Below are 10,985 nucleotides of genomic sequence, written 5' to 3'. Positions count from 1 at the left end.
CAGAGAAAGGCCATGTGGAGGAGGCCAGGAGAAGCAGCCAAGATGGTGGAATGCTGAGGGAGAAGCCAATTTGTGCAGAGATTGTGTAGAGAGAAGGAGATGGGAAATAGAGGTGAATAAGGCTGGTGAGCTAGAAACCTTTAATTCTAGGAAACTCAGATAAGTCAGTGGCTTTGGGAGCCCTGAATGGAAAGGGAAGTGACTTCCCACTGTGTGTATTGCTTGCCCACCGGGTGCAAGCTAGGATTAGAGCTAATGGCCTACCAGTTCTTGGCTCCGTTGTTTCATTACTGTCTGTCTAAATCTAATGTGAACCTGCACGGGCCAGGCGGCTGTGATGGTGGCCGTGGCTACTGGCTTTACAAATGGCAAATGGCATCCTTTTGTGGCAGGTGGGGAAGGAACTTCTTACCCTAGTGCCTTGGTTTTGCTGCCACCTGGTGACGGCATACTTGTGAGATACCCAAGACACTCTCCAGACTACTTACAATCTCTAATTGCATAACCAACAAACACCCAGACATATTCTACAAAGCAGAGAGAGTTTTTATTGTACCAGATGCTACATAATGCAGCATGGGATGGGCCTAGCCAGGGGCAGGTGAGGTGGGGTGATCAGAGCAGCCTGACTTCTAGCAGGTCCTACTTGCAGGGTCCTTGGGGTGATGACAAGGGTGGTCATCATGGCGGCGGATTATGGAGTTGATCCAGTTTGCGAACTGTGCGACGGGGGCAAAGGCATCTGGGTAGAAGCCAGAGCCACAGCCTCCTCTGATGAAGGAGTCGATCCCATGGATCAGCCCGTTGCAGACCAAGGGCCCACCAGAGTCGCCCTGAGTGCAAAGCCAGGTGAGGTTATGAAGCTAGTCTTCCAGGGCCCCCCTACCCACCTCCCTTCAGGGTTGAGAAGTTCTCCCTGGAGTCCAGCTTTGCAGCCTGGTTGCTGCAGCCCAGGTGGGGGGGTGTGAGGGGCATCACAGGTACTTACAAAGCAGATGCCAGCCCGCCGGCGTGGCACCAGTGTACACACGTTGGTGCGTGGGCAGAGGGAGGTCACCACAGTCACATTGAGCTCCTGCAGGACTCTGGGAGGTCGCTGGTTGGTGCCCAGCCGGCCCCAGCCCATAGCTAGGCACCTCACCCCATTGCTCACGCCTTGGTCCTGCTCAGGCAGCCTGGCCACCTGCACATTGGTGTTGATGGTGGCTGATCCGTTGAGCTGTGATGTGCAGGACAAAGTACCAAAGAGTCACAAGGGACAGTGAGCACCAATTCTCTCCTCTCTAGACCTGTTTCTTAATCTGAGACCCCTTGGTGGTTTTGGAATTTTATAAGATGCTCCTCACCCTGAGCCTCAGTTTCCCCATCTCTGAAGTAGGAGCAACCACAGTTGCTCAGGGCAACCCTGGACATATCTTGAGTGCAGTAAACAGTAGGTATTCAATACACCAAACTATGGGCAACACCAATGACAACAAAACCCAAAGTTCCAGAACATTACAGGGAATACTCATAGCTCTGCAAGCATTAGGGAGGGTTTCTCCCTCCAGCCTCCCACCACTCTGAATGTGAGGAATTTTGCTCCATTTCACAAAGATAAGGACTTTCCCTGCCCTTGGGCCATGGGGCACAAATAATCACAACAGTCTGTTGAGGGACAACTACTCTGAGCTTTCTGCATCCTCTTGTTCATTTGCTCAACAAATGGAGGGGCTTATTTCCCCAGGTTACACAGTTAGACTGAGACACAGATGCCCTACCAGTTAGAGGCAGATGTGATCCCCAGTCTATAGCCCCTTCTGTACACTCCCTAAGCCCCAAGCTCCCAGGCCTTTGTACTTGCTTGACATTCCTTCCCCACCCTGGGCGTCCCTCCCCTGCCCAGCCAGCCCACACCTGCGGAATCGCCCCACACCTGCAGAATCGCGATGTCATTCCGCAGCCTCTGGGAGTCAAAGTCATTTGTAAAGACTTGTTGTACGCCAAATAACTGCCGGGTGGGTTCCTGCTCCCTCAGGTTGTGTGCCCCGAGCACCACCTGCACCCTCCGGAAGTTTCTGTGGCAAAGTGTGTGCAGGAGGTGATTTGAGGTGGCTCCAGGGTTTGAGGGTGGCGAAGCGACCCCAGAACTCAGCCAATCTGAGCCCCATACCCACAAAGCGCCTCACCACCCAGGGCTAACCTTTGGGCCCCTTGGCTGAATGCCTGCACTTGGGCCTGATAGAAAAGGTACATTAATGGTGGCCCCCTGGGAGGAGCCCAGGTCTTGGTCTCACTCCCCACTCCCCAACCTCTCCCCACACTCCTTCCACCTTCCCTCCACTTTGACAGACGTGGAAACAGGGTCTGAAGAGGGAAGGTGTGCTCTGGCGTCACTCACATGCTATCCACACAATGCGCCGCTGACATGACAAAGTTCGGCGCCACCAAGGTGCCACCACAGAAGTGGCTTCCACGCTGTTGTAGGGACACCATGAAAGGCCATGCATGGGGCTGGGCCTGCCGGCCACCCACGATCTCGAAGGCCAGCACAGGGCCTGAGGACATTCAGGGGTTGGAGGGTGAGTACCATGGAGGAACCCCACCATGCTGGGCCAGTTAGTCCTTGAACTGCTACCAAGAACTCATGCGTCAGAGCTCTTCATGTGTTTTTTGCCTAATGAGCAAACTGAAGCACTGAGCAGAACGGGGGTCCTGTCATCACTGCCTGCCAGGGAACAGCTAGATATGGACTTAATTTGACTTGGGAGTCCTCAGAATGTGCCCAATGATACCCGCCCCCAGGGTTCCAACTCCGGGCTCCGGGCTCCTCACCACTCTGAACCTCAGTCTCTTCCTCTGGAAATGGATCTCCCCATCCTAGCTGCCCCCTCCCATGAGGATAAGGGGCCACTTGGGTTTAGGGCACAATCAAGAGACAAGATGGATGCCCAGAAACAGCTGGACGGGCAGACATGGTGCCCCACTCACCACCCAGCAGCATGGTCAGTATGATGGAGGCAAAGGCAGGGCTGGAGAGTCTGCAGCTTTTCCTCATGGTTGGGCGGGGGCTCCAGTGTCTCTGTCCCCTGTGCCCACCTGGCCCTCTTATAGCCTGAAGCCCAGGGGCCGTTGCATTGCCCCATGGCAGGACCAGTTGTCCCCACTTCCTTTCTCCACCCCCAGGAATGGATGAGGGTGATGGTGGGAAGAACAGCGGGCAGTGTGTGTGCAGGGGTGCAAGAGGCCTGAGTTGGTTCCAGATAAAATTCAGGACACAGATTTGAAAGTCAGAGAAATAATTGTTTTTCTTTTTAATTAAATTTGTTGGGGTGACATTGGTTAATAAAATTATATAGGTTTCACGTCTACAATTCTATGATACATGATCTGTATATTACATTGTGTGCCCACTACCCAAAGCCAAATCTTCTTCTGTCACCATATATTTGACCCCCTTTACCTTTTAGTACTTCCCACCCCCTACCCTTTCGTAATCACCATACTGATGTCTGTGTCTATGAGGGTTTTTTTGTTGTTTTTTTTAAACAGAGACAGAGAGAGAGTCAGAGAGAGGGATAGATAAGGACAGACAGGAACAGAGAGAGATGAGAAGCATCAATCATCAGTTTTTCATTGCTACACCTTAGTTGTTCATTGATTGCTTTCTCATATGTGCCTTGACCGCGGGCCTTCAGCAGACCAAGTAACCCCTTGCTCAGGCCAGCGACCTTGGGTCCAAGCTGGTGAGCTTTGCTCAAACCTGGTGAGCCCGCGCTCAAGCTGGCGACCGCGGGGTCTTGAACCTGGGTCCTCTGCATCCCAGTCCAACGCTCTATCCACTGCGCCACCGCCTGGTCAGGCTATGAGTTTTTGTTTGAACATTTTTTAAGTATAACTATGTCCCAAATATTGTACTTATCTAAAAAGTTAATAATTGTTTATCTGACATTCAAATTTAACTGAATGTCCTCTATTTTTGCTAAATCCGGCACCCCTAGGCCCAAAGGATGCTGGCTGGGTTCCTGTGCATGCCTCAGTTTACTCAGGGCACTGTAATAATGCTGGTACACCCAGCACTGTCCTGACATTTTACAGTGGTGATGGGGGCTGCTGAGTCTCCTTTGAGATGAGCAAACTGAGGCACAATGAGGCTTCCCCTGTGAGTTTCTACATAGCAACATGGTGAGCAAGCTGGGTTTTGAACCTAGGTCGCCACAATTCACAGCTGGATGGTGATTTGTTGCACACCTCCCTGAGTCTTAGGTGTTTCTCTCTGGGCCTGGCCTTCTAACTTCCCTTTGGTTGTTGCTCACAATGGGGAACTCATTCCCACCTAGGACTCCATTAGTCTCTGGTCACCAGCAGAGGTTCTGGGAAAGAATCCCTCTTACCCCCAAACCCCGAGCTTCACAGAACCTCCTTCTGGCTTGGGAAAGGAATCCTGCCCAGCTTGGGGGCCGGACCATGCATGTCCCATTGACGCTTTTTAAAAAAAACTGAATTTGTTGGGGTGACAAACTGATCAACAAAATTATACAGATTTCAGCCTGACCTGTGGTGGTGCAGTGGATAAAGCATAGATCTGGAAATGCTGAGGTCGCTGGTTTGAAACCCTGGGCTTGCCTGGTCAAGGCACATATAGGAGTTGATGCTTCCAGCTCCTCCCTGTCTTCTCTCTCTGTCCTCTCTCTTTCCCTCTCTCTCTCTCTCTCTCTCTCTCCTCTCTAAAATGAATTTAAAAAATTAAAAAAAAGAAATCTTTAAAAAAACTTATACAGATTTCAGAAGCACAATTCCACTACACATCATCTACACTGCACTGTGTATTCACCACCCCAATGTCTATTGAAGCCTGAGAGCTGCTGCCTGGGGCTCTGGAAGAACTCAAGCCAAACAATGGAGCAGGGGGCCCCCAGGGCCCAGCCTCCACCCCATGGCCCTGTACCTCTTCCCACCTCCCCCAGAATGCTCCAACTGCAACGGCTGTAGCCAAGGCTGTTGCAAGAAGCAACGTTCTTCTGACCTGGAGCAAGGTTCAGGGGAGGGAACCAACGGACCCATCTGCAGGAACAGGTGGGTGGGGCTACCAAGGACACCCTTAGCAAGGGCTGGAGTTCCATTTGTCCCTGGGCCCCCTTTCATGTTTGACCATAGGCAAGTGAACCCTATATCTCATCATTGAGGATGATAAATAACCTTGCTTTCCCAGAGGTTGACACACAGTAGGTGCTCAGTGTCTGTCCTTCATCCCTCCCTTCATCAGATGCACATCAACCAGTCCTGCCCCCTCCTTACTTGGCAAGGTCCCCACCCCATTGCGTTAAATTTACCAGAGAGCACTTAGTAAGCACATACTGTGTAGACACAGCCTTGTTTCCAGTCTGAATATTGGAGTGAGTGGAAGAAGCCATGTCTTGGGGGATGTGTGGCTCAGGCAGGGAGACCCTACTTAACCAAAGATGCATTTGTTGAACAAAATCTGTATACTAGGTTCACACATCTCAAGGTGGTCAAGCGTATCAACTCTGGGTTCACATCCTGGCCTGGCCACTTGCTCACTACATAACTTTAGGCCACTGACTTAACCTATGCTTCAGTTTCCTAGTGTGTAAAAGGGAAGTTATAATAATAGGCTCCTTCATATAGCACTATCCCAAGGAGTAAATGAATGAACATTTGTAAAGCTCTTAGATAAGAGAGTGATGTTCTGGAGAGCTTATTAACCATTAACCACCTCCAGGAGGTCAGGTGAGTGCCTAACTGGTACAGTCTGGGAGGCAAATGCTAGGCTTTTAATTCACAGAGTAGTGGTGATACTGACGATACCTATGTAATAAGCAATGAGTCTTCCAAGTGAGACATGGACACTTTATAGACCTAAGTTACACTGCAGGGACAAAACAATGATTTGCATGTCTTTCTGCACTGTTGGAGGCCAGGAGACCTATGAGCTGTAGGAAGGGGCCCAACCAGCTGAGGCCCCCAGCAGCATAGACGACCCCCCCCCACTTCCCACTGAATCTCTCCCTTCCTGAGGCCTCTCAAATTGCGTGTGCTGATCATTCTGCTTATTATTCCTGTGAGTTTGTCATTTTCTGAATCTGCCCAGAGTCTCCCAGGCCCGGTCCTCAGCTCCCACTATTGGGTCTGATCTTTGCTGTGCAGAGTTTCCCTGGGTCATCTTTAACATGCAAACCCATAGAAAACAGAAGACACCCCTGGTTGTGTTTCTGTGGGTCTTTCTGTTCCCTAGCAAATCTCTTTTATCCCCAACACTGAGCAGTTTTTATATAAACCACTTCCTTGTCTTAGATCCCTAGGAAATTCAGGGAATACCCAGCATCTCCTTGACACTTACCAGTGTACATTTCCCAGGATTCAGCCATGTCCCCTGTCTTAGCACACACTTGTTCCTGGTGCTGCTGCTGTAAACCAGTCATAGCACTTCCCCTGGGGTGAGGTGTAAAAGAGTTGCAGAAGTGGGCAGCCCTGGGAGTTCTCACTCTTAGTTGAATTTGTTTGCTGACACCAGGTGGTGGTATAATAAATCAGTAAGGATCCTGACCTGTGGTGGTGCAGTGGTTAAAGCGTCAACCTGGAAATGCTGAGGTCGCCGGTTCGAAATCCTGGGCTTGCCTGGTCAAGGCACATATGGGAGTTGATGCTTCCGGCTCCTCCCCCCTTCTCTCTCTCTGTCTCTCTCTCCTCTCTCTCTCTCTCTCTCTCTCACTGTCTCTCTCTCTCCTCTCTAAAAATGAATAAATAAAAAAAAACAATAAATAAATCAGTAAGGAGAGAGCTGCCTTCCAGTTCCAGTATGTCCCATGAGCAGTTTGTCTTTCTCTGAGCCTCAGTCCCATGGCTACTCACTCGCTGGCCAATGACCTCTTCTTTGGGGCTGCAGGCTTCTCCTCTAGACCCACTCTAATTTATATCTGTGGCCCTGCATGCTCCAGTCCCACCACATTCCTGAACTTCCCTTCCCCACTCCCTTGACTCTATTCTAGCCACACTGCATACCTTCCTGTTCCTCTATACTCTATGTGCCTCTGAGGGCTCCTCTCCTCATGTTCCTGATCAGGCATTGCCTTCTTCTCCAGGAAGTCTCCCTAATAGCATTCTGCCTGCCCCTGGCTGGATCAGGAGCCTCACAGACCCTGGGTACTCCATGTTATGACAGCCTATCTTCCAGCATCCCCCGAGCTGGAGACACAGAGCTGGACATAATGACCCCATTGCTTAAGACCAATGAGACTCCTTGGTCTGTTTTGGGAAATGTCTGTGGTGGCTCCCATTCTAAACGAGGAAACTGAAACACAGATTAGCTTGCCCAGGGCCATATATTGGCAGGGCTGGATTAGAACCCACGTTTATGGACACCGGGGTAGTGGGACCTACTGTGACCTGAGCCCTTCAATGGCTTCTAGGCTTCTGCTCGAAACTTCATCCAGAGTCTGGGGTCTGAGGACTTGGGTGCTGGAGACTCTTGGCCATTCTCCCCCATGTCTCCCCATATGGGAAGGACAAACAAGAGCCAAAGGAGGGTTTCAATTTTTATTGACATCACCATGAGGCTGGACACCAGCCCCCTTTCCCCCATTAAGGTTTATTCTCTGGTCTCAGCCCTGGACTGGAGATCTGGAGGTAGTGGCTCAGGGACTGCCCTCATCCTCCACACTTCTCAGCACAGACTGAATCCAGTCCACATAGAGTGCAACGCGAGCGAAGAAGTCAGGGTATTGGCGGGTGGCACACTCCTGGATCACGAAGGAGTCCACAGCCTGGAGGACACCGTCACAGATCAAGGGCCCTCCAGAGTCCCCCTGGGAAGGGTGGGAACAGGTTAGCATTCACTCAGGATATGGCTGTCAGGGAAAGGGTAGCTGGTGGCAGCTTAATGACATTTACTGGTAAAATGTTTCCTGTCTGGAATTTTTTTTAGACATATGGATGAGAGAGGGAGATGAAGCCACCTTGGAGGAGAGCAGGCATTTACTGACCTCCTGCTGTATATCTGGACCCCTGGAAAGAGGTTGGGCTAGTCACCCACACCTCCCTAGTGTCTAAGAAGGGGATTCAGGGTAGGAAAGTCCCTAGACTCACAAAAGCCACTGGGTATGACATGAATGCCCCCCCCTATGCCTGTGGGAACTGAGGCTATTCCACAAATTACTGCTGAACCCTCACAATGGGTGTGCCTCTCTTCCAGATGGGGAGACCAAAGCACATCCTGCAGCCTCTCAGTGAGGAGGAGGTGGATTTGACCTGCAGCTGTCAACCCACCCTCCCTCCTATGGACAATTCCTGGAGTCCTCTCTGCACCAGGGCAACCCCAGTCTCTCAGGAGGTCCCTTTAGCCATCCAAAGGTAGTTAGGGGCACTGGGAGCCAGACCAGTACATACAAAGCAGATGCCAGCTTTACGACGGGGAACAAAGGTGCACACATTCTGGGGCCGACACAGGAAGGTGACCACGGTGACATTCAGCTCTTGCAGAAGGTTGGGTACTGGTTCACTGGTGCCAAGGCGACCCCAGCCCATGGCCAGGCACTGGGTGCCGTGGGCCAGTAGCTGGTCCTGCTGGGGGAGCTGGGCCACTGCGACCTGGGTAGTGAGGTTGGCGGGGTGGTCCAGCTGGGGTAGAGTGAGGTGGAGTAGAGATGGACAGTGAGACCCTGTCTTTGGACCCCATACCACCCTCTTCTCATATTCACTCATGTCTTGACCACCCCAAAGAGCCTCTTTTAGGCCTGTGCTCGGTCCCCTTCCACTCACTCTCAGGTTCTACCTCAGGGGTCACCTCTTCCAGGGAGCCTGCTCTGATTGACATTCCAAACCCCACCAGGGCTCAGTTTTACATTCTCTGATACCATGCCCCCCCCCCCTTTGTAGCATTTGTCACTGTGGCATTCATTCACTTACAAAGCATATATTGAGTGCCAACTGTATGTTCGGTCTTCTGCTAAGCCCCAGGGGATACTACCTCTGCCCTCAGGGAGCTAATCTTTCAAGGAGAGGCTGGGAAGAGGACGACAAACATATAGTCAAGGGAATAGGTAAGATGGTGAACTGTGAATTGGAAGAGATGGCTGCCTTTCCACTTGAGTGAAAGGATCTCTTGCTGAGAAGGTAAGGTTGGTACTAAGACTGGGGGGTTAGATGTTGGGTGCATGGGTACTGGGCAGGGGGTATGCTCAGGGCAAAGGAAGGGAGGCAGGTAAGGTAGCCATTGTGGAGCTATGGTCTAAATGACTCTCTCTTCACCAGGCCTACAGTGTACCAGGCTATGTCCCAGCATGCACTGGGGCCTGACATACAGTAAGTGCTCAATACATGTTTGCTAAAGATAAATGAAGAGGTCCTACGGGCACTGTGGGCCCCACCCACCCACCTGCAGGAGGAGGATGTCGTTGAGCTGCTTCTCTGGGTCATAGTTGTTGGTGAACAGGCGAGTGACGGAGAACCGCTGTTGGCTTGGTTCGGTGTTCTGCAGGTTGTGGGCCCCGAGCACCACCTTCACCAGAGCCAGGGGCCTGAGGGGTCAGGGTGCTTATCGTTTGGCCCCACGTTCAACCACTTCACTGCCTCCATGGGCATCCTGGGGCCCAGAGTGCAGCTTTCTTGGTGACACCCTCCTCAGACCAAAGGCCAGGCTACCTCCCCCCTCAGACCTAGGTTAGGGTCACTTTTCCCCTCAGGCCCAGGGTAGGATCACTTCTTCCTTCAGCTCTAGGGCAGGGTCATCTGCCTGCTCAGATCCATGGCACTATCTTGCTTCCCCCCCTCAGACCTAGGGCAAGTCCACGTGGGCACTCACATGTTCTGCAAGCAGTGAGCAGCGGTCAGCACGAAGCGTGGGTGGATCAAGGTGCCCCCACAGAAGTGCTCATCTACTATCTGCAGTGATGCCATGTAGGGCCGCGAGTGGGGCTTGGCTTCCCGCCCACCCACGATCTCTGAAGCCCATGCTGTACCTGAGAATATGGGGCATCAGTGGCCATCATCTGTTTCTGCTGTGCCCATTCCCACCCACCTCTGTGGGAGGGAAACACCGGGATTTGTCCATTTTATAGATGGAGAAACTGAGTCAAGTATCCTCGAGTTCCCCCTCTCTCACTTTGAGGGATTTATCCCAAGCAGTAAATGAGTCCTGCCTCAGTCTCCCCATCTGTTCAGTGAGGACAGGGCATTGGGCTAGCCGTTGTGGGTAGATATTTCCCAGAATCATCAGAGCCTAGATGGACAAAGAGATGGCCCCACTCACCTCCCAGAAGCATGGCCAGCAAGACGAGGGCCAGGGCAGGGCCGAAAGGTTGGTGGCTGCAAGTCATGGCTGTGTTGGGGCTCTGGGTCTCCCTGCCTGCCCACCTCCTCTTATAGCCCAATGCCTAGAGGCCGTTGTGGTTGCCCCATGCCTGGACTGGGTCTCCTTACTTCCTCCTTTCAACTTTGGGGCCACAGGGGTTGGGGGAGTCAAACCACACTCAAGGAGTACAGGGAGCACTGGACTCAGGGTCCTGACTCCCCTGCAAGTATGAGAAGCTACCTTTCGCCCACCCCATGCCTGGGTCTCCTGGACAAGGGCCAGCATGACACAGCCTTCAGAGAGGCATACACACCACTCTCCATGCCTCTCCCCATGGGGTCCCTGTGGCCTGAGCAAAGGGGACTGTGGCCAGCGTGTCCAGGTGCTAGGGGTCCCACTCATGGGGACAGAAAAGGACCAGAAAAGGTGGGTAAGGCTCATAAGAATTCACTGTTCCCTTTAAGAAGAAGGGAGTTCTTACCCAGGTGATTGATCCCCCAGGGGACACTGCCTAGGGATATCTGTGGTTGTCAGGACTGGGATGCTCCTGGTATAGAGTGTGTGGGGCCAGGGATAATCCTCAACCCCCCACCATGCCCAGGATGACTCCCATTGAGATGACCTGCTCTACCCACTTCAGTGTAAACGGTGAAGAAACCCTACTTAATTATTTGGGAAAATTTTGAGTTCACTCTCA

General features: G+C 52.1%; 2 protein-coding genes across 2 annotated transcripts; both read right to left on the bottom strand.

Annotated features, from left to right (window-relative positions):
* Window positions 1–525: 525 nt before the first annotated feature.
* LOC136376016 (neutrophil elastase-like) lies at window positions 526–3,057 on the bottom strand. The gene is made up of 5 exons (XM_066341782.1): window positions 2,971–3,057; window positions 2,381–2,537; window positions 1,916–2,057; window positions 989–1,219; window positions 526–833 (listed from the first exon to the last, which is right to left on the bottom strand). The coding sequence occupies exons 1-5, from the start codon at window positions 3,035–3,037 to the stop codon at window positions 633–635; spliced, it is 798 nt and encodes a 265-aa protein (XP_066197879.1). The 5' UTR covers window positions 3,038–3,057; the 3' UTR covers window positions 526–632.
* A 4,471-nt stretch (window positions 3,058–7,528) lies between these two features.
* LOC136389186 (myeloblastin-like) lies at window positions 7,529–10,344 on the bottom strand. The gene is made up of 5 exons (XM_066360970.1): window positions 10,247–10,344; window positions 9,800–9,956; window positions 9,374–9,515; window positions 8,386–8,616; window positions 7,529–7,805 (listed from the first exon to the last, which is right to left on the bottom strand). The coding sequence occupies exons 1-5, from the start codon at window positions 10,311–10,313 to the stop codon at window positions 7,635–7,637; spliced, it is 768 nt and encodes a 255-aa protein (XP_066217067.1). The 5' UTR covers window positions 10,314–10,344; the 3' UTR covers window positions 7,529–7,634.
* Between the last annotated feature and the right edge of the window lie 641 nt (window positions 10,345–10,985).

The sequence above is a fragment of the Saccopteryx leptura genome, chromosome 1, assembly GCF_036850995.1.
Source record: "Saccopteryx leptura isolate mSacLep1 chromosome 1, mSacLep1_pri_phased_curated, whole genome shotgun sequence".
In the NCBI taxonomy this organism is placed as follows: domain Eukaryota; kingdom Metazoa; phylum Chordata; class Mammalia; order Chiroptera; family Emballonuridae; genus Saccopteryx; species Saccopteryx leptura.
Note: the sequence above shows the minus strand (reverse complement) of the source record. Positions and strands in the feature narration are given on the sequence as shown.

Excerpts from the sequence above, each read along its gene's own strand:
- LOC136376016 (XM_066341782.1), bottom strand. The coding sequence starts at position 3,037 with ATGAGGAAAAGCTGCAGACTCTCCAGCCCTGCCTTTGCCTCCATCATA. Across the intron at positions 2,538-2,970 it reads ACTGACCATGCTGCTGGGTG|GCCCTGTGCTGGCCTTCGAG; the intron begins GTGAGTGGGGCA and ends GAATGTCCTCAG. Across the intron at positions 1,220-1,915 it reads ATGACATCGCGATTCTGCAG|CTCAACGGATCAGCCACCAT; the intron begins GTGTGGGGCGAT and ends TGCACATCACAG.
- LOC136389186 (XM_066360970.1), bottom strand. The coding sequence starts at position 10,313 with ATGACTTGCAGCCACCAACCTTTCGGCCCTGCCCTGGCCCTCGTCTTG. Across the intron at positions 8,617-9,373 it reads ACGACATCCTCCTCCTGCAG|CTGGACCACCCCGCCAACCT; the intron begins GTGGGTGGGTGG and ends ACTCTACCCCAG. Across the intron at positions 7,806-8,385 it reads GTAAAGCTGGCATCTGCTTT|GGGGACTCTGGAGGGCCCTT; the intron begins GTATGTACTGGT and ends CACCCTTCCCAG.